Source organism: Vidua chalybeata, chromosome 27 (assembly GCF_026979565.1).
Source record: "Vidua chalybeata isolate OUT-0048 chromosome 27, bVidCha1 merged haplotype, whole genome shotgun sequence".
Taxonomy (NCBI): Eukaryota; Metazoa; Chordata; class Aves; order Passeriformes; family Viduidae; genus Vidua; species Vidua chalybeata.
The window spans coordinates 5192494-5209967 of NC_071556.1; the positions used below are offsets into that span (position 1 = coordinate 5192494).

The 17474-nt window shown below is 62.4% G+C and overlaps 2 protein-coding genes across 5 annotated transcripts; one reads left to right on the forward strand and one right to left on the reverse strand.

Moving 5' to 3' along the window:
* The first annotated feature begins 9 nt into the window (after positions 1-9).
* RFXANK (regulatory factor X associated ankyrin containing protein) lies at positions 10-9075 on the forward strand. 3 transcript variants are annotated; one of them, XM_053966148.1, is made up of 10 exons: positions 10-457; positions 2017-2182; positions 2296-2361; positions 3504-3584; positions 4198-4263; positions 4530-4630; positions 5944-6069; positions 7054-7120; positions 7257-7337; positions 8797-9075. In XM_053966148.1, the coding sequence occupies exons 2-10, from the start codon at positions 2110-2112 to the stop codon at positions 8856-8858; spliced, it is 723 nt and encodes a 240-aa protein (XP_053822123.1). In that variant the 5' UTR covers positions 10-457; positions 2017-2109; the 3' UTR covers positions 8859-9075. The 3 variants fall into 3 exon arrangements, with proteins under 3 accessions (XP_053822123.1, XP_053822125.1, XP_053822124.1); XM_053966149.1 differs by having other exon boundaries at positions 345-428; XM_053966150.1 differs by lacking the exon at positions 2296-2361.
* A 268-nt stretch (positions 9076-9343) lies between these two features.
* NR2C2AP (nuclear receptor 2C2 associated protein) lies at positions 9344-12193 on the reverse strand. Of its 2 annotated transcripts, none has more exons than XM_053966172.1 (6): positions 11811-11899; positions 10973-11019; positions 10797-10887; positions 10607-10712; positions 9867-9935; positions 9344-9724 (listed from the first exon to the last, which is right to left on the reverse strand). In XM_053966172.1, the coding sequence occupies exons 2-6, from the start codon at positions 11011-11013 to the stop codon at positions 9609-9611; spliced, it is 423 nt and encodes a 140-aa protein (XP_053822147.1). In that variant the 5' UTR covers positions 11014-11019; positions 11811-11899; the 3' UTR covers positions 9344-9608. The 2 variants fall into 2 exon arrangements, with proteins under 2 accessions (XP_053822147.1, XP_053822146.1); XM_053966171.1 differs by lacking the exon at positions 11811-11899 and adding an exon at positions 12006-12193 and having other exon boundaries at positions 9345-9724.
* Between the last annotated feature and the right edge of the window lie 5281 nt (positions 12194-17474).

Genomic DNA, 17474 nt, shown 5'->3' on the forward strand with positions numbered 1-17474 from the left:
CGGCCGCGGCGCCAACGTTCCCCACCCAAGCCGGTGCCCCCCCCCCCCCCCAAAGTCCCCGTTGTCACCCGCGGGGACACTCGGTGGCTCCCGGTTTGTCACCCGCGGGGACACTCGGTGGCTCCCGGTTTGTCACCCGCGGGGACATTCGGTGGTTCCCGCTTTGGCCGTGCCCGGCTCGGCCTGCCGCCCTCAGAGGGCTCTGGGGGTGTCGCAGCCCCGCGGGCGCGGCCTTTGCCCCGCTCGGTCCCCGCTCGGTCCCCTCCCGTGTCCCCTCCCGTGTCCCGGGGTGTCCCCCGGTGTCCCCCGGTGTCCCCAGGGCCGGGCGGCCCCGCGGCCACCCCGGGCCCGTCGCTTCCAGGCCGCTCTCGCGGAGGCGGGGCCGGGCCGCGCTGCCCCAAGCCCGCCGGGCCCCGCAGGAACGGGAGGTGAGGGACGGGAGCGCCGGGAGGCGGCGGTGAGACCGGGAACGGATCGGGAACGGGAACCGGGGATGGGAACGGGAATGGAAACCGGGGACGGATCGGGAATGGGAACGGGATCGGGAACGGATCGGGAACGGGAACCGGGGACGGGAACGGGAATGGGAACCGGGGACGGGAACGGGAATGGAAACCGGGGACGGGAACCGGGGACGGGAACGGGAATGGGAACGGATCGGGAATGGGAACCGGGGACGGGATCGGGAATGGGAACGGCAACCGGGGACGGGAACGGATCGGGAATGGGAACTGGGGACGGGAACGGGTCGGGATCGGGAATGGGAACGGCAACCGGGGACGGGATCGGGACCGGGAACGGGATCGGGGACAGGATCGGGAATGGGAACGGCAACCGGGATGGGGAACGGGATCGGGAACGGGAACGGCAACCGGGGACGGGATCGGGAATGGATCCGGGATGGGGAACGGGAACGGGACTGGGGACGGGATCGGGGTCGGGATCGGCGGTGGAGAAGGGACGGGGAGGTCCCGGGGGTCCCGGGGGTCGCCGGGCCGGGCTCGGAGCAGCTCCGGGAGCGGAGGTTGGGAGCGCTGGAAGTGCCGGGAACGGGGATGGGAACGGCGGGGGCGGGGATGGGGACAGAGAGGGGGACCCCAGGAACCGGGGAGGGAAGATCCCAGAAACGGGATGAGGAGAATACGGGGAACCCCAGGAATGGGGACGGGGAGGGAAGGGGGGGACCCCAAAACAGGATGAGGAGAATACAGGAAACCCCGGGAATGGGAATGGGGAGGGAAAGGGGGATCCCAGGAATTGGGATGGGGAGGGAAGGGGGGGACCCCAAAACAGGATGAGGAGAATACAGGGAACCCCAGGAATGGAGAGGGAAGGGGGGATCCCAGGAATGGGGATGGGGAGGGAAGGGGGGGACCCCAAAACAGGATAAGGAGAATAAGGGGAACCCCAGGAATGGGGATGGGCAGGGAAGGGGGGACCCCAAAACAGGATGAGGAGAATAAGAGGAACCCCAGGAATGGGGATGGAGAGGGAAAGGGGGATCCCAGGAATAGGATGAGGAGAATAAGAGGAACCCCAGGAATGGGGATGGAGAGGGAAAGGGGGATCCCAGGAATAGGATGAGGAGAATAAGAGGAACCCCAGGAATGGGGATGGGGAGGGAAGGGGGATCCCAGGAATAGGATGAGGAGAATAAGAGGAACCCCAGGAATGGGGATGGGGAGGGAAGGGGGGACCCCAAAACAGGATGAGGAGAATAAGAGGAACCCCAGGAATGGGGATGGGGAGGGAAAGGGGGACCCCAGAAACAAGATGAGGAGAATAAGGGGAACCCCAGGAATGGGGATGGGGAGGGAAGGGGGGGACCCCAAAACAGGATGAGGAGAATAAGGGGAACCCCAGGAATGGGGATGGGGAGGGAAGGGGGGACCCCAGGAATTGGGATGGGGAGGGAAGGGGGACCCCAGACCCCGCTGCAGTGTGGGGGTCTCGGGCACTCGGGGTCTGTCCCACTTGTCCCTGTCTCCCCCCTCTCCCCACCCCTCCTTGTGCCAGGAAGGTGAAGGAGCCGTCGGGGACCCCCCCGGAGCCCGGGACCCCCCCCGGAATTGGGTGGAGAAAGGGGGGGGAAAAGAGCGAGAAGGCAGCATGGGGGACAGCGGGGTCCCCTCGGCGTGCCCCCGGCAGGACGGGCACCCGGCGCTCCCCGAGGGCGGGGACGGTGAGTTGGGAACGCTGGGGACAAAGCGGATCCCCGGGGCTGGGTGGGATCAGCCAGCCCGGGACGCCCCCCAAGAGCCCCCCAGGGGTGACCCCGAGGTGCCCGGCTTGCAGGTGGAGCCGAGAGCCCGCGGAATTCCTCGGCTGCTCCCGGGGATTCCCAGAGCACGGCCCTGGACGGTGAGTGTGGCACAGAGGGGAAAATCCCCTGGGATCTCCCATCCCCAAAAATCCCGGGAAGGAGCCTCAAAGGTGGGAAATCCCATCCCAATCCCAAAGTTTGGTGCCCGCTCCTCCTGCCAGCCCTGAGAGGTCGCTGCAGCTCCATGCTGGAATTGGAGATGGGGATTTTCATTTCCTTGGATTTTTCCCCATAAAACCTCGGATCAGGGGCTGGAAACACTTTGGGATTCCCAAGAAAGGGCCTTAAATTGCTGCTTTAAAGTGGGAAATCCCATCCCAATCCCAAAGTTTGGTGCCTGCTCCTCCTGCCAGCCCTGAGAGGTCGCTGCAGCTCCATGCTGGAATTGGAGATGGGAATTTTCAACTTCCTTGGATTTTTCCCCATAAAACCTCAGATCAGGGGCTGGAAACACTTTGGGATTCCCAAGTGGAACCCGTCAAGGATGGGAAATAGGAGGATGGACCTGGGTCATGTGGACTTCAATAAATAAAAAATAAACCTGGAATTAATAGAGAATAAATAAATAGAGAATGGAAAAATATAAACCAGAAATTGATCAAGAATAACTCCAAATTAACGGAGAATAACCCCAAATTAACGGAGAATAATCCCAAATTAACAGAGAATAACCCCAAATTAACGGAGAATAACCCCAAATTAATGGAGAATAACCCCAAATTAATGGAGAATAATCCCAAATTAACGGAGAATAACCCTAAATTAACAGAGAATAACCCCAAATGAACAGAGAATAACCCCAAATTAACGGAGAATAACCCCAAATTAACGGAGAATAACCCCAAATGAACAGAGAATAACCCCAAATGAACAGAGAATAACCCCAAATTAATGGAGAATAACCCCAAATGAACAGAGAATAACCCCAAATGAACAGAGAATAACCCCAAATGAACAGAGAATAACCCCAAATTAATGGAGAATAACCCCAAATGAACAGAGAATAACCCCAAATGAACAGAGAATAACCCCAAATTAACAAAGAATAACCCCAAATGAACAGAGAATAACCCCAAATTAACGGAGAATAACCCCAAATGAACAGAGAATAACCTCAAATTAATGGAGAATAACCCCAAATGAACAGAGAATAACCTGCAGCCCCTCTGTGCTGCCCCAGGTTTCCCCCTGAAGCATTCCAACACCTTGACCAACAGACAGCGAGGCAACGAGGTGTCAGCACTGCCGGCCACGCTGGACAGTGAGTGCCACCAGTGTCCCCATGGGGACAGGGGACAGCAGGACAGGGGCTGGGGTCACGCCAGGATTTTGGGAGCAGCTCCCACTGCCCCAAATTTTCATGGAATTGTTTTTCCCTGATGGATTTGTCTCTTGCAGTGCTGCCCATGGGGACAGCAGGGGTGGGGTTGGGGTCACCCTGGGATTTTGGGGACAGCAGGAGAGGGGTTGGGGCCACCCAAGGGGACATGGGGTCCACCCACCCCAGGATTTTGGGAGCAGCTCCCACTGCCCCAAATTTTCATGGAATTGTTTTTCCCTGATGGATTTGTCTCTTGCAGTGCTGCCCATGGGGACAGCAGGGGTGGGGTTTGGGGTCACCCTGGGATTTTGGGGCCACCCTGGGATTTTGGGGACAGCAGGGGAGGGGCTGGGGCCACCCTGGGGCAGCTCCCACCCCACCAAATTTGCAGGGAATTGTTTTTCCCTGATGGATTTGTCTCTTCCAGCACTGCCCAAGGGGACACGAGGACAGCAGGGGAGGGTGTCGGGGTCACCCCGCGATTTTGGGAGCAGCTCCCACTCCCCCAAATTTTCATGGAATTGTTTTTCCCTGATGGATTTGTCCCTTGCAGCGCTGTCCATCCACCAGCTCGCTGCCCAAGGGGAGCTCATCCAGCTGAAGGAGCACCTGAGGAAAGGTGGGTGTCCCTTTGGCCCTGCCAGGACCTGCCAGGTCCCCTCTGGTGACCTCACACTCGGCCTTCACTCAGCCATAAAACCACTGGAATTGTGGGGTTTTTTTAATGGAGATTTCTCCAGTTTTGGAGATGGGAAAAATCCTCAAAAATCACCAATTCCAACCATCCACCGGCTGGCTGAGGTGGTCTGCCAGCCCTTACTGGTTGTACTGGTGGAACTGGGAGCACGGGGGGGGGGGTTCACCTGGCTGTTGTCCCCTCCCCAGGTGAGAATTTGGTGAACAAACCCGACGAGAGAGGCTTCACCCCCCTGATCTGGGCCGCAGCTTTCGGGGAGATCGAGACCGTCCGGCACCTCCTGGAGTGGGTGAGGCCACGGGGGCTCGGGGGGCTTCCAGAGTGTCCTGGGGTCTGTCCTTAGTCCTGGGGGTCTGTCCTTCACCCGGGGGTCTGTCCTTCACCCGGGGGTCTGTCCTTCACCCTGGGGGTCTGTCCTTCACTCTGGGGGTCTGTCCATCTTGGGGTCTGTCCTTCACCCTGGGGTCTGTCCTTCATCCTGGGGGTCTGTCCTTCACCCTGGGGTCTGTCCTTCACCCTGGGGGTCTGTCCTTCATCCTGGGGGTCTGTCCTTTGCCCTGGGGGTCTGTCCTTCCCCCTGGGGTCTGTCCTTCATCCTGGGTGTCTTCCTTAATTCTGGGATCTGTCCTTGAGCCCAGGATCTTCCTTAATCCTGGGGACCTGTCCTTAATCCTAGGGATCTCTTTTTTATATTCTGGGATCTCCCTCTTCTATTCCAGGACCTCTGTCTTTCATCCTGTGATCTCCCTCTTTCATCCTAGGATTTCCTTTTTTTATCCTGGGATCTCCCTCTGGTTTTAATCCTGTGATTTCCCTTTTTTTTTTTAATCTTGGGATCTCCTGTTTTCAGTCCTGGGATCTCCCTTCTTTATCCTGGGATCTATCATTCATCCTGGAATCTCTCTCTGGTTTTAATCCTGGGATCTCCCTCTGGTTTTAATCCTGGGATTTCCTGGGATTTCCCTTTTTTTTTATCTTGGGATCTCCTGTTTTCAATCCTGGGATCTCCCTTCTTTATCCTGGGATCTGTCTTTCATCCTGGGATCTCTCTCTCATCCTAAAATTCCCCTTTTTAATCCTGGGATCTCCCTCTGTCCCCTCTGTCCCCGCTATCCCCAGGGCAGGTGGCTGTGGGCAGTGTCACCAGGCTGTCCCCTGTGAGGGTGGCTATGGGCAGTGTCACCAGGCTGTCCCCTGTGAGGGTGGCTGTGGGCAGTGTCACCAGGCTGTCCCCTGTGAGGGTGGCTATGGGCAGTGTCACCAGGCTGTCCCCTGTGAGGGTGGCCGTGGGCAGTGTCACCAGGCTGTCCCTGCTGTCCCCTGTGAGGGTGGCCGTGGGCAGTGTCACCAGGCTGTCCCCTGTGAGGGTGGCTGTGGGCAGTGTCACCAGGCTGTCCCCGCTGTCCCCGCTGTCCCCTGTGAGGGTGGCCGTGGGCAGTGTCACCAGGCTGTCCCTGCTGTCCCCTGTGAGGGTGGCCGTGGGCAGTGTCACCAGGCTGTCCCTGCTGTCCCCTGTGAGGGTGGCCGTGGGCAGTGTCACCAGGCTGTCCCCTGTGAGGGTGGCTGTGGGCAGTGTCACCAGGCTGTCCCCGCTGTCCCCAGGGCGCCGATCCCCACGCGCTGGCCAAGGAGCGCGAGAGCGCCCTGGCCCTGGCCAGCATGGGCGGCTACACCGACATCGTCACCATGCTGCTGGACAGGGACGTGGACATCAACACCTACGACTGGGTGAGTGCCACCCGCACGGCCGGGGACACCGGGACACGGGGACAGCGGGGACAGTGGGGGACAGCAGGGATACCGGGGACACCGGGGACACGGGGACAGCAGGGACAGCGGGGATACCGGGGACAGCGGGGACAGCGGGGACAGTGGGGGACAGCGGGGGACACCGGGGATACCGGGGACAGCAGGGACATCAGGACAAGCCTCCCCAGTGCCACCAGCATGGCCAGGGGACACCAGCCTGGAATTGGGAGAGGCTGGAATGGGATCCCAGTTTGGAGCTGGGAGAGGCTGGAAGGAGATCCCAGTTTGCACCTGGGAGAGGCTGGAAGGGGATCCCAGTCTGAAGCTGGGAGAGGCTGGAAGGGGATCCCAGTGAGATCCAGTCTGGAACTGGGAGAGGCTGGAATGGGATCCCAGTTTGGAACTGGGAGAGGCTGGAATGGGGATCTCAGTTTGGAGCTGGGAGAGGCTGGAAGGGGATCCCAGTCTGGAACTGGGAGAGGCTGGAAGGGGATCCCAGTCTGGAGCTGGAAGAGGCTGGAAGCAGAATCCAGGTTGGAGCTGGGAGAGGCTGGAAGGGGATCCCAGTCTGGAGCTGGAAGAGGCTGGAGTGGGGATCCCAGTCTGGAGCTGGGAGAGGCTGGAAGGGGATCCCAGTCTGGAACTGGGAGAGGCTGGAAGGGGATCCCAGTCTGGAACTGGGAGATGCTGGAAGGGGATCCCAGTCTGGAGCTGGGAGATGCTGGAAGGGGATCCCAGTCTGGAACTGGGAGAGGCTGGAAGGGGATCCCAGTCTGGAGCTGGGAGAGGCTGGAAGGGGATCCCAGTCTGGAGCTGGAAGAGGCTGGAGTGGGGATCCCAGTCTGGAGCTGGGAGAGGCTGGAATGGGATCCCAGCGGGTCGGGAAGCCCCGAGGAGCACCAGGGAGGAGCAGGAGCTGTGTGAGCCCAGGAATGACCTCTCCCTCCCCTGCCCACCCCACAGAACGGGGGCACCCCCCTGCTCTACGCCGTGCGCGGGAACCACGTCAAGTGCGTGGAGGCTCTCCTGGGTAAGGAAAAATCCTCTCCTGGCGGCTCCATCCCCTGGAACCGCTGCTTCCCTGCCGTGGGAGGAGAGCCTGCGGGGCAGGGGGGCAGCCTTTGGGGTCCCCGCTCCCCACGGCAGCCCCCATTGCCCACCCGCAGCCTGCGGCGCCGACCTGACCGAGGAGGCGGATTCGGGGTACACCCCCATGGACCTGGCCGTGGCCCTGGGACACAAGAAAGGCAAGTGTCCTCCACCAGGAAACAGGGGTTTTCCCTCAGGAAACTGGGATTTTCCCCCTCAGGAAACTGGGATTTTCCCCCCTCAGGAAAGCAGGGATTTTGCCTCAGAAACTGGGGTTGCTTCCCTCAGGAAACAGGGATTTTCCCCCCTCAGGAAACTGGGATTTCCACCTAAGGAAACAGGGATTTTCCCCCTCAGGAAACTGGGGTTTTTCCCCTCAGAAAACTGGGGGTTTTCGCCTCAGGAAACTGGGATTTTCCCCCCTCAGGAAACTGGGATTGTTTCCCCCCTCAGGAAACAGGGATTTTCCCCCCAGAAAACTGGGGTTTTTCCCCTCAGGAAACAGGGATTTCCCCCCCCCCTCAGGAAAGCAGGGATTTTCCCCCTCAGGAAACTGGGATTGTTTCCCTCAGGAAACTGGGATTTTCCCCTCAGGAAACTGGGATTTCCACCTAAGGAAACAGGGATTTTGCCTCAGAAACTGGGGTTGTTTCCCTCAGGAAACTGGGATTTTCCCCTCAGGAAACTGGGATTTTCCCCTCAGGAAACTGGGATTTTTCCCCCTCAGGAGACTGGGATTGTTTCCCTCAGGAAACTGGGATTTTCCCCCCTCAGGAAACTGGGATTTTTCCCCTCAGGAAACTGGGATTTTTACCCCTCAGGAAACTGGGATTTTTCCCCCTCAGGAAGCTGGGATTTTTCCCCCTCAGAAAACAGGGATTTTTCTCCTCAAGAAGCTGGGGTTGTTTCCCTCAGAAAACAGGGATTTTCCCCTCAGGAAACTGGGATTTTCCCCCTCAGGAAACTGGGATTTTTCCCCCTCAGGAGACTGGGGTTGTTTCCCTCAGAAAACAGGGATTTTCCCCTCAGGAAACTGGGATTTTCCCCCTCAGAAAACTGGGGTTGTTTCCCTCAGGAAACTGGGATTTTCCCCCTCAGGAAACAGGGATTTTCCCCCTCAGAAAACAGGGATTTTCCCCCTCAGGAAACAGGGATTGTTTCCCTCAGAAAACAGGGATTTTCCCCTCAAGAAGCTGGGGTTGTTTCCCTCAGAAAAGAAGGATTTTCCCCTCAGGAAACTGGGATTTTTCCCCTCAGGAAACTGGGATTTTTCCCCCTCAGGAGACTGGGATTGTTTCCCTCAGAAAACAGGGATTTTCCCCCTCAGAAAACTGGGGTTGTTTCCCTCAGGAAACTGGGATTTTCCCCCTCAAGAAGCTGGGGTTGTTTCCCTCAGAAAACAGGGATTTTTCCCCCTCAGGAGACATGAGTTTCCCTCAGAAAACTGGGGTTTCCCCTCAGAAAATGGGGGGTTTCCCCTCAGAAAATATAGATTTCCTTCAAAAAACGGGTATTTCCCTCAGAAAACTAGGGGTTTCCCACAGAAAACTGGGGGAAAACGATGACCAGATCCTTCCCAGAGCAGCTTCCCTGAATTCCGCCCTCTCCCTCCCTCAGTCCAACAGGTCATCGAGAACCACATCCTGAAGCTGTTCCAGAACAAGAGGAAGAAGAAGTGAGGCGGCGGCTCCAGCTCTTCCCAGGATCACCGTGGCCTCACCCCGACGCTCCAGACATGGAGAAATCCAGGAATTTCTGCCCTCGTGGATCCAGGCCTCTCCATGGCTGCCATGCCTAAAATCCAGGGACACTCGTTCCAGCCCTGGCTGGGCTCGTCTGCTCCGTGTTTGCCATCGGAACTAAACTCTAATTGCAATTAAACTCTGTGGAGCCCTATCTGCTGCCTCAGCCCATCCTAATCTCAGTTTTTGGGCAGCCACGAGTCAAAATTTCCCCTCAGCATGGTGGAATTCCTGGCCAGAGCTGTCCCTTCGGAAAGGGAATCTCCCATAAAGCTGCCACAGCCAGGAGGGAAAATCCTACAGGATTCTGGCAGATGGGAATCTCAGTTTTTGGGCAACAATGAGTCAAAATTTCCCCTCAGCATGGTGGAATTCCTGGCCAGAGCTGTCCCTTCGGAAAGGGAATCTCCAGGAGGGAAAATCCTGGAGGATCCAGGAAAATCCTGCAGGATTCTGCTGCTGCCATCCTGAGCAGCTCAGGAGGTGACAGCACAAGGAGGGGACACTTCTCCTCTGTCCTGAAGCCAAACCCTGAGGGCACATTCCAGGAAAAAAAACAGGAATATCTTTTATTGATCCCATTCCACACCTGTGTCCCACCACAGCGGTGTCACCTCAGGGAACAGGGATCCCCCTCATGGGGGTTTTCAGAGCCCCCAAGGTGGGGACAGCCCCCGGGGTCCCCCCCTAGAGCCTCTCCCCCAGCACCCCCAGGTGATAAACCACCACCCTCCCGAAGAAATCCGTGCTGCTCCCAAAGGTGATTTTCAGCTTATCCAGCACCGTCTCCTCCACCTGGAATCTGTGCAGCTCCCAGTCAAGGAGCAACGTTGGGATTGGCACGTGGGGGTCACACCCCCGGCTCTGCTCAGCAGCAAAACTCCAAAAAAAAAAAAACCCCAAATTCTGCCTTCCCCCCCACCATCACCATCCGGGGAAAGGATATTTGCATGGCGTGGCTGTCCTGGGGGTACAGCTCGGATATTTTCACCAGTTCCTCACCTGTTCTGCAGCCTGGAGAGGGCGAGGGGGGAGCCAAAGGTGCTCCCAGGAGCCTCCCAAAATCTTCCCTGGTTCCCACCAGCTCCCAGCCCCTCTTTATTCACCCACAGAGCTGCTCCAGGTGCTGTCCCAAAATGTTCCTGAGTTCCCACCAGCACCCAAAGGATCCCAGCTCCTCTTTATTCACCCACGGAGCTGCTCCAGGTGCTCCCAGGTGCTGTCCCAAAATCTTCCCTGGTTCCCACCAGCACTCAGAATCTCCCAGTCCCTCTTTATTCACCCATGGAGCTGCTCCAGGTGCTTTCCCAAAATGTTCCTGAGCTCCCACCAGCACCCAAAGGATCCCAGCCCCTCTTTATTCACCCAGAGTCTCTCCAGGTGCTCTCCCAAAATGTTCCTGAGTTCCCACCGGCACCCAAAGGATCCCAGCTCCTCTTTATTCACCCATGGAGCTGCTCCAGGTGCTCCCAGGAGCCTCCAGGTGCTGTCCCAAAATCTTCCCTGGTTCCCACCAGCTCCCAGCCCCTCTTTTTTCACCCACGGAGCCTCTCCAGGTGCTCCTGGAGCCCTCCTGGACTTTGGGAATGGCTGACAAATCGCCCTGAGCCTCCCTCTCCCCACCCCTCGCAGGATCCAGGTGTGGGTAAACTGAGGCAGGAGCCCGCAATGCCAGCCATCCTCACCTTCCAGCGTGCACAGCCGGCTGGAAAATCCCCCCTGGAACTGGATGTGGAGCTGGGAGACCTTGACGGGGCGGGGGAAGTCCAGGGTGACCCACTGGGATGTGCCCTGGGAGGGGACAGCAGTGTCACAGGGGGCACAGAGCGGGGCGGGCGCGGTGGCCCGGCCGCGTCCCCGTCCCCGTCCCCACACCTGGTCCGAGTTCCAGCAGGTCTCCTCGCTGCCATCGAACAGGTGCTGCTTCCCGAACTGCTTCACGTCCCGGTTCAGCACGGAGCTCACCCTGCGGGGGCAGCGCCACCGCGCCCGGGGGCGTCAGGGGCCAGGGCCGGGGACAGCGGGGACAGGCGGGAGGGGCCGGGACTCACCGCGTGGCCGTGTGGGCACACACCAGGGGCTCCACGGGCATCGCTGCCTGCGGACAGGGACGGGCAGGATGGGGACACCCCACACAGGGCTGGGGACACCCCGAGATGGGACTGGGGACACCCGAGATGGGACTGGGGACACCCCGAAATGGGACTGGGGACACCCGAAATGGGACTGGGGACACCTGAAATGGGACTGGGGACACCCGAAATGGGACTGGGGACACCCCGAAATGGGACTGGGGACACCCGAGATGGGAATGGGGACACCCGAAACAGGGCTGGGGACACCCGAAACAGGGCTGGGGACACCTGAAATGGGACTGGGGACACCCGAAATGGGAATGGGGACACCCTGAACAGGGCTGGGGACACCCGAAACAGGGCTGGGGACACCTGAAATGGGACTGGGGACACCCGAGATGGGACTGGGGACACCCGAAATGGGAATGGGGACACCCTGAACAGGGCTGGGGACACCTGGGCAGGAATAGGGACCCTTGGATTGTACCGAGGAGCCCCGAGTGGCACTGGGGACACCTGGGCAGCACTGGGGACACCCAAAGCAGCACTAGGGACCCTCGGACAGTATTGGGGACACTCTGAGCAGTACTGGGGACACCTGGGCAGGAATGGAGACCCCTGGATCGTGCTGGGGTCCCCGGGGCAGCACCGGGGACCCTCGGACACCCCCGGGCGCCATCGGACAGTGCTGGGGACCCCCCGAGCAGCACCGGTGACACCCGGACAGCAGTGGGGACCCCTGATCAGCCCTGGGGACCCCTGGGGGCTGCTCCCCAGTCCCCTCCCGGCCCCGCCGGGGCCGCCCCGCACTCACCGCCCGCCGCAGGAAGAGGCGGAGCCGCCGCCCCGCTCCCGGTGTCCGGTACCGCCCTCGGCACCGCGGGGACTCCGGGACGGCAGCTCCGTGTCCCCCCTGCGCCACCCGCGACCCCCTCCGTGTCCCCCACCCGCGGCCCAGCCCCGCCGCCCCCCCCTCCCACCGTGTTCGCCCCCCCTGCAAACGCCTCACCCCCGGTACCGGTCCCCGGTAGCGACCCCCGGTACCGGTCCCCGGTAGCGGTCCCCGCGTGTCCTTGGGAACGGGGGGATCCCCGCTCCTTTCCCGGTGCTGGGGGGGGCACGGGGGGCGCGGGGACCTTCCCGGGGCAGCTCTGCTGGTGGCACAGGCGGAGAGGGAGAGGGAGAGGGAGAGGGAGAGGGAGAGGGAGAGGGAGAGGGAGAGGGAGAGGGAGAGGGAGAGGGAGAGGGAGAGGGAGAGGGAGAGGGAAGGAGTGCGGGGTGGGAGGGATCCGGGAGGGGTCACCGCATTCCTGAATCCCTGAAACCCTGCATATCCCTGCGTCGCTAAATCTCTGAATTCCTGAATCCCGTCATTCCTGAGTGCCTGCAGCCCTGCACATCCCTGCATTCCTGAATGCCTGCATTCCTGCATATGCCTGCATCCCTGCATCCGCACCGATCCCCGCAAATCTCTGCATATCCCTGCACATCCCTGCGCATTCCTGCATCTCTGCACATCCCTGCTAATCCCTGCAGACCCCAGGATCCTTCCACACCCAGCAATGCTGCACCTCCCCGCTCATCCCTGCATCCCCGCACCTCCCTGCTCAGCCCTGCATTCCCGCATCCCTGCATCCCCGCACCTCCCTGCTCAGCCCTGCATCCTTTTCCATTCCTGCACCCCAGTTTATCCTGACGTCCCTGCATGGCTCGGCAGCCCTGAATCCCTGCTCGTCCCTGCACATCCCAGCATCCCTGCCCACCGCAGCCCCCGGCTCCGCAGCCCCGCAGAGCTCCCGGTGCCGGGTGAGTCACGGCGGCCGCGCCGAGGCCGCCTCAGCTCAGTCACCGGCAAAAATAAACCCGGCGAGAGCTGCGAAGCCACCACCCCCTCCTCGTCCCCCTCCTTGTCACCCTCCTTGTCCCCATCCCCATCCCCATTTCTGTCCCTGTCCCCATCTCCGTTCCCGTCCCCGTGCCGCCCCGGGGCTCGGCCCCGGCCGGGGACACGCTGCCGCCCGCACACACATGTCACACACATGTCACACGCCTGTGCGCACACCCGCGGGCACACGCGACACAGCAGCACACGCGTGACCGGCTCTGCCTCCTCCTCCTCCTCCTCCCTCCCCTCCTTCCCCCGTCGAGTTTCGCCTGAGAAATTGGGTCAAAAACCGCAGGAGCCTCGTTTGCCCCTGGGCTAATTGCGCGTCTGGGGACAGAGCTGCCACTTCTGCCACCGCCGTGCGCGTCACCTCCCGCGCGCGCCTGCCGGCAGCGTCCCCCTCCTCATCCCGGTGACCCCCGACCCTCCAGCGCTGTGGAACCGGGAGGATCCCGGTGACCCCCGACCCCTCGGCTCACTGGGAACCGGGAGGATCCCGGTGACCCCCGACCCCTCGGTTCACTGGGAACCGGGAGGATCCCGGTGACCCCCGACCCCTTGGCTCATTGGGAACCGGGAGGATCCCGGTGACCCCCGACCCCTCGGTTCACTGGGAACCGGGAGGATCCCGGTGACCCCCGACCCTTCCAGCTCTGCGGAACCGGGAAGCAGCGCCCCAGCCCCGGGATCTTCGGCCTCGGCACCTTCCTCGCTGTCGAGGGACGCGGCGCTGCCGGGGCCGGGCCGTGCCGGGAGCGGCTCTGGCGGCGGCTCCCGGCTGCCGTCCAGCCCGGCGCTCCGCCGCGCCCCGGGGAGGCCTATCCATGGGCTCCAGGAGCTGGTGGCGAGGCTGGTGCCAAGGCCAGCGCGGGCTCGGCTCCAGAGCCCCGCTCGCACCGGGGCCCGCGGCGCTGGCGCGGTGCCGCCGCGGCCGGGCCGTGCCGGCGGCGCAGGAAGCGAACGCCCGGTGCCTTTTGTGCGGCGGGTGGCGGCCGCGTGGGCCCTGCCGAGCGTCCCCGGCCGGCGCTTCCGAAGCAAGAGCGGGTGTTGTGCCCTTCACCATTAATTACTTGTGCCGATTGATTTCCACTTCCGTGTAAAGCCCCGGGGATCGCCGGGGATGCGGAACTCAGGGCGCACAGGCACAGCGCTCTGCCTGTTCTCCGTGCCTTTATTATTTATCGAAATTGCCCCGAGCGCGCAGGACGGGGGTGCCGCGGGGCTTTGGGAAGGGTTTGGCACAGCCAGATGTCGTTTGTCATTCACGCCAAGTGACAATGTGGTGGCATCTCGGCGCTGGGAAGGAGCAGGGCAGGGTGGCCGGGGGTGCATCCCCCTGGAAGGCGATGGGTAAATGATATAATTATCATTAATTTATTATGAGACTGGTTTTAAGCCACAAACTGGCGTTTAGTCCCCGGCGGTGAGGGCACCGGGGCTGCTGCAGTGTCCCCAACGGTGCCGCCACACCGTGAGCGCCTGACACCATGTCACAGCGGCGTGAGCAGGTGTGAGGGTGGCGTGTGCCGTTAATGAGCTTGGCTTTGCTGACGGGATGCGCCGCTCGGTGTCCCCGCACGGGACAATTAGCACCCTGGCTAATGAGCCAGCGCGGCGTCCTGCCAGCCCCGCTGCTGATTGTGGCCGGAGTCAGAGCGGGGCTGGCCGGGCCCGGTGTCCCCCGTGTCCCGTGCCAGCCCGGCTCGCCCAAAATCAGCACAGGGGTGAGCTGGTGGCGTCCCCACCGCGGGGGTCGCCGAGGAGGCGCCCGTGTCCCCTCCCGTGTCCCCTCCCGTGTCCCCATCGTGTCCCCATCGTGTCCCCATCGTGTCCCAGGTGCGGCGTGGCCGCTGCCCGAGGGGGAAGGAGCGGGTCCGGCTGCCGGAAGGGGGAAGGGAAGGAGGCAGTTGCCATGGAAACCGCAAATAAAATCAATGCACGCTGCCGGTGGGCTCGGAGGGAAGTTGGGCCTGGCCAGGGCAGCAGCGCCGCGTCCCCCGGGGGGACATTGCAGCCCCCTCTGGGCCCTCCCTGCCGTGCCCAGGTGGCGCCGGGATGAGGGGACAGGGACAGCACGGAGGAGGTTCCACCGTTCTGGCCTCCCCCTGCCCCTCCACAGCCCTGGCTGAGCTGTCCTGCCCAGCTCCAGCCCGGCAGCTCCGCCAGGACGGGCAGAGCCGCCTTTCTCCCCAGCCACGGATCCCCCTGTCCGTCCGTCCGTCCGTCCGTCCGTCCGCCCGCCTGTCCCCGTGCCAGTGCCCCGAGCGCTGGCCCCAGCTGCGGTGGCAGAGGCCTCGTTAATGAGCTGCAATCCTGATGAATGTGGCAGCTCTCCTGGAACGGGCTTCATTAGCCGCCGGCGGACCTGAGCGGAATAACAAGCGGCTCCGTGGGGCTCGGGATGGGGTCCCCCGAGCACCCCGCGGCCGTGCGGGGACACCGGGCAGCTCCGGGGCCCCTCCCTGCCCAGCGAGGCCCCGGGACACCGCGGTGTCCCCTCAGCACCGCGGCCGCGGTGCCACCACCCCGAGCTGGAGCGGCTCGGGAGGTTCCCGGCCGCGCCACCCGCCCAGTTTGGCTCTGTCCTGTGGGGGGGACGGGGGTGGCCACCACACCTCTGTCCCCATCGGTGTCCCCACACCCGTCCCCACGCGCGGGTTGCCCATGTCACCCCTCTATTGTGATGGCAGCAGGAGCTGGCTGAGACCTACCAAACTCATGTCACCTGGCTCCTGGCCCGTGCGCTGTCCCCTGGGGGGTTGGGGACAAACCAGGGCACTGCTGGAGCAGTGGGGACCCCCCCCCAGCCCCAGGCTGGAGCCGCAGCGGGGTCCCCGCGGGCGGTGGCGGGTCCCTGCCCCTCGCAGCGGGAGCCCCTCGGCGTTGTCACCGCACCCCAACCGCCCGCGGCCGCTCCCCGTGTCCCTGTCACAACAAAGGAAAACATCTCTGGATGGAAACTGCGGGAGGGTCGTCACGGCAACACTGCTGCAGGATTTCACCAGAATCCCGGCGTTCGGGCTCAAAAAGACGCGCAGTCCCCGCGCTCCCCCGCGCAGACGCCGCCGCCGATCCTGCCGGGGTTGGGGCCCGGGGAGTGGCACCGAGGGATGGGGGTCACCCCAGCCGCGCTGTCCCGGGGCCACCCGGTGGGGTCGGGGCTGTGGGGACGCGGTGGGAGCAGCTTCTGCCCCGTGGGAGCAGCTCGGGGCTGGAGGGGTGGGGGGACCCCACCCTGGGCGAGCACGGCGACACTGGGGCACCGCTCCGTGCCAGCGCTGGCTCTGCCACCCCGGGCAGGCTGCTGGGCTCACAGGGCGATGGCACCCCATGAAGTCACCTCCCGGCTGGAGGGAGGACACTGGGACGCCAAACTGGTGCCAGTGGAGGAGCTGGTCCCCAGCGCGTCCCTGGGCACGGAGCAGCCGCCGAGGAGGGGGGGAGGTGTCGGTGGCACCCCGGTCCCCGAGGCGCGCTGGCGGGTGGCTGCTGTGACATTCATCTCCACTTGAGACGAGAGCTCGGCTCAGTCACTGCCGGCGCCTTCCCCTGCCACCAAAACGGCCGGTGACACATGCCCGGGGCTCGGTGTCCCCTGGGGGGTGGCCCGGGGTCCCCCCTCCCTCACCTTTAGTCCCCGAGAGGCTCCGGGGCCCTTTCGAGGGTCGGGGTCGCGCTGTGAGCAGCTGCGGTGGAGTTTTTTTTGGGATGGGTGACACGTGCGAGGTGCTGGGCCCACCCGACATTCCCACCGGGAATGCGGGGTGAACCCATCCGATCCCTGATCCGCGCACGCTGCCGGATTTCCAGGTGAAATTTGGGAAGACGAAGAGCAGGAGGAAGGATTTGGGGCTGCAGGTCCCAGCAGGACCCAGCTGTGCTGGGGGGGGGGGGGGGGGCACCCAGAGGGTGCCCAGGTGAGGATTTCAGAGCCGGCCCCACCCCATGGACCACTCCTGGCGCATCCTCTCCTCCCAAAAACCCCAAAAACCACCCCGGGGTGCCCTCTCCAAAGATCCGTGGGGTGTCTGGATCCTCCGGGAGCGGGAAGAAGCCGCGATACCAAACCCCCCCGGGACCCTCTCCCTAATTCCCCTTGGCAGAGCCCACGGGGACGGTGCCCCCTGTCCCTGTCCCCCCATGGGCACCTCCACGGGGCCGGGCCCGCCAGCTGCAGCCACATAAAGGAGGGGAACAGAGGAGCTCTGTGCGCCGGCAACGCCGGGATTGTGCCGGAGCAGGGGGGGCTCACAAAAGGCAGGAAACGCCACCAAAAGTCTGGCACAATGGAGTCGGAAATGAGAACTTTGCTCTCGGGTTTCCACGGATCCATCCTATGGGCGAAATAGGGAGGGGGGGGGCGGGATTCTCTTTTTTTGGTGCCAAGTCGTGGGAGACAGGCTGGCATTCTTCAGTCACCGGCGGGAAGGTGACCCCCCCCCCCCCCCCAAAAAAAAGCCCCTCCAATAGCTCAGTGATGGTTTTCTTCCCCCTTTTTGGGGGTCGTTTCTGGTAGCGCAGCTCTTTGGAGAGTCTCTCACCCATTTTTGGGGGGGGGGGGTTTGGGCTTTTTGAAGTCTTTATCCACCCGCA

Coding starts and splice junctions, on each gene's coding strand:
- RFXANK (XM_053966148.1), top strand. CDS start 2,110: ATGGGGGACAGCGGGGTCCCCTCGGCGTGCCCCCGGCAGGACGGGCAC. Junction 2,183..2,295: donor GCTCCCCGAGGGCGGGGACG/GTGAGTTGGGAA, acceptor CCCGGCTTGCAG/GTGGAGCCGAGAGCCCGCGG. Junction 6,070..7,053: donor ACATCAACACCTACGACTGG/GTGAGTGCCACC, acceptor CCCACCCCACAG/AACGGGGGCACCCCCCTGCT.
- NR2C2AP (XM_053966172.1), bottom strand. CDS start 11,013: ATGCCCGTGGAGCCCCTGGTGTGTGCCCACACGGCCACGCG. Junction 10,888..10,972: donor TGTGCCCACACGGCCACGCG/GTGAGTCCCGGC, acceptor CTGCCCCCGCAG/GGTGAGCTCCGTGCTGAACC. Junction 9,725..9,866: donor GGACAGCCACGCCATGCAAA/TATCCTTTCCCC, acceptor GGGAGCTGCACA/GATTCCAGGTGGAGGAGACG.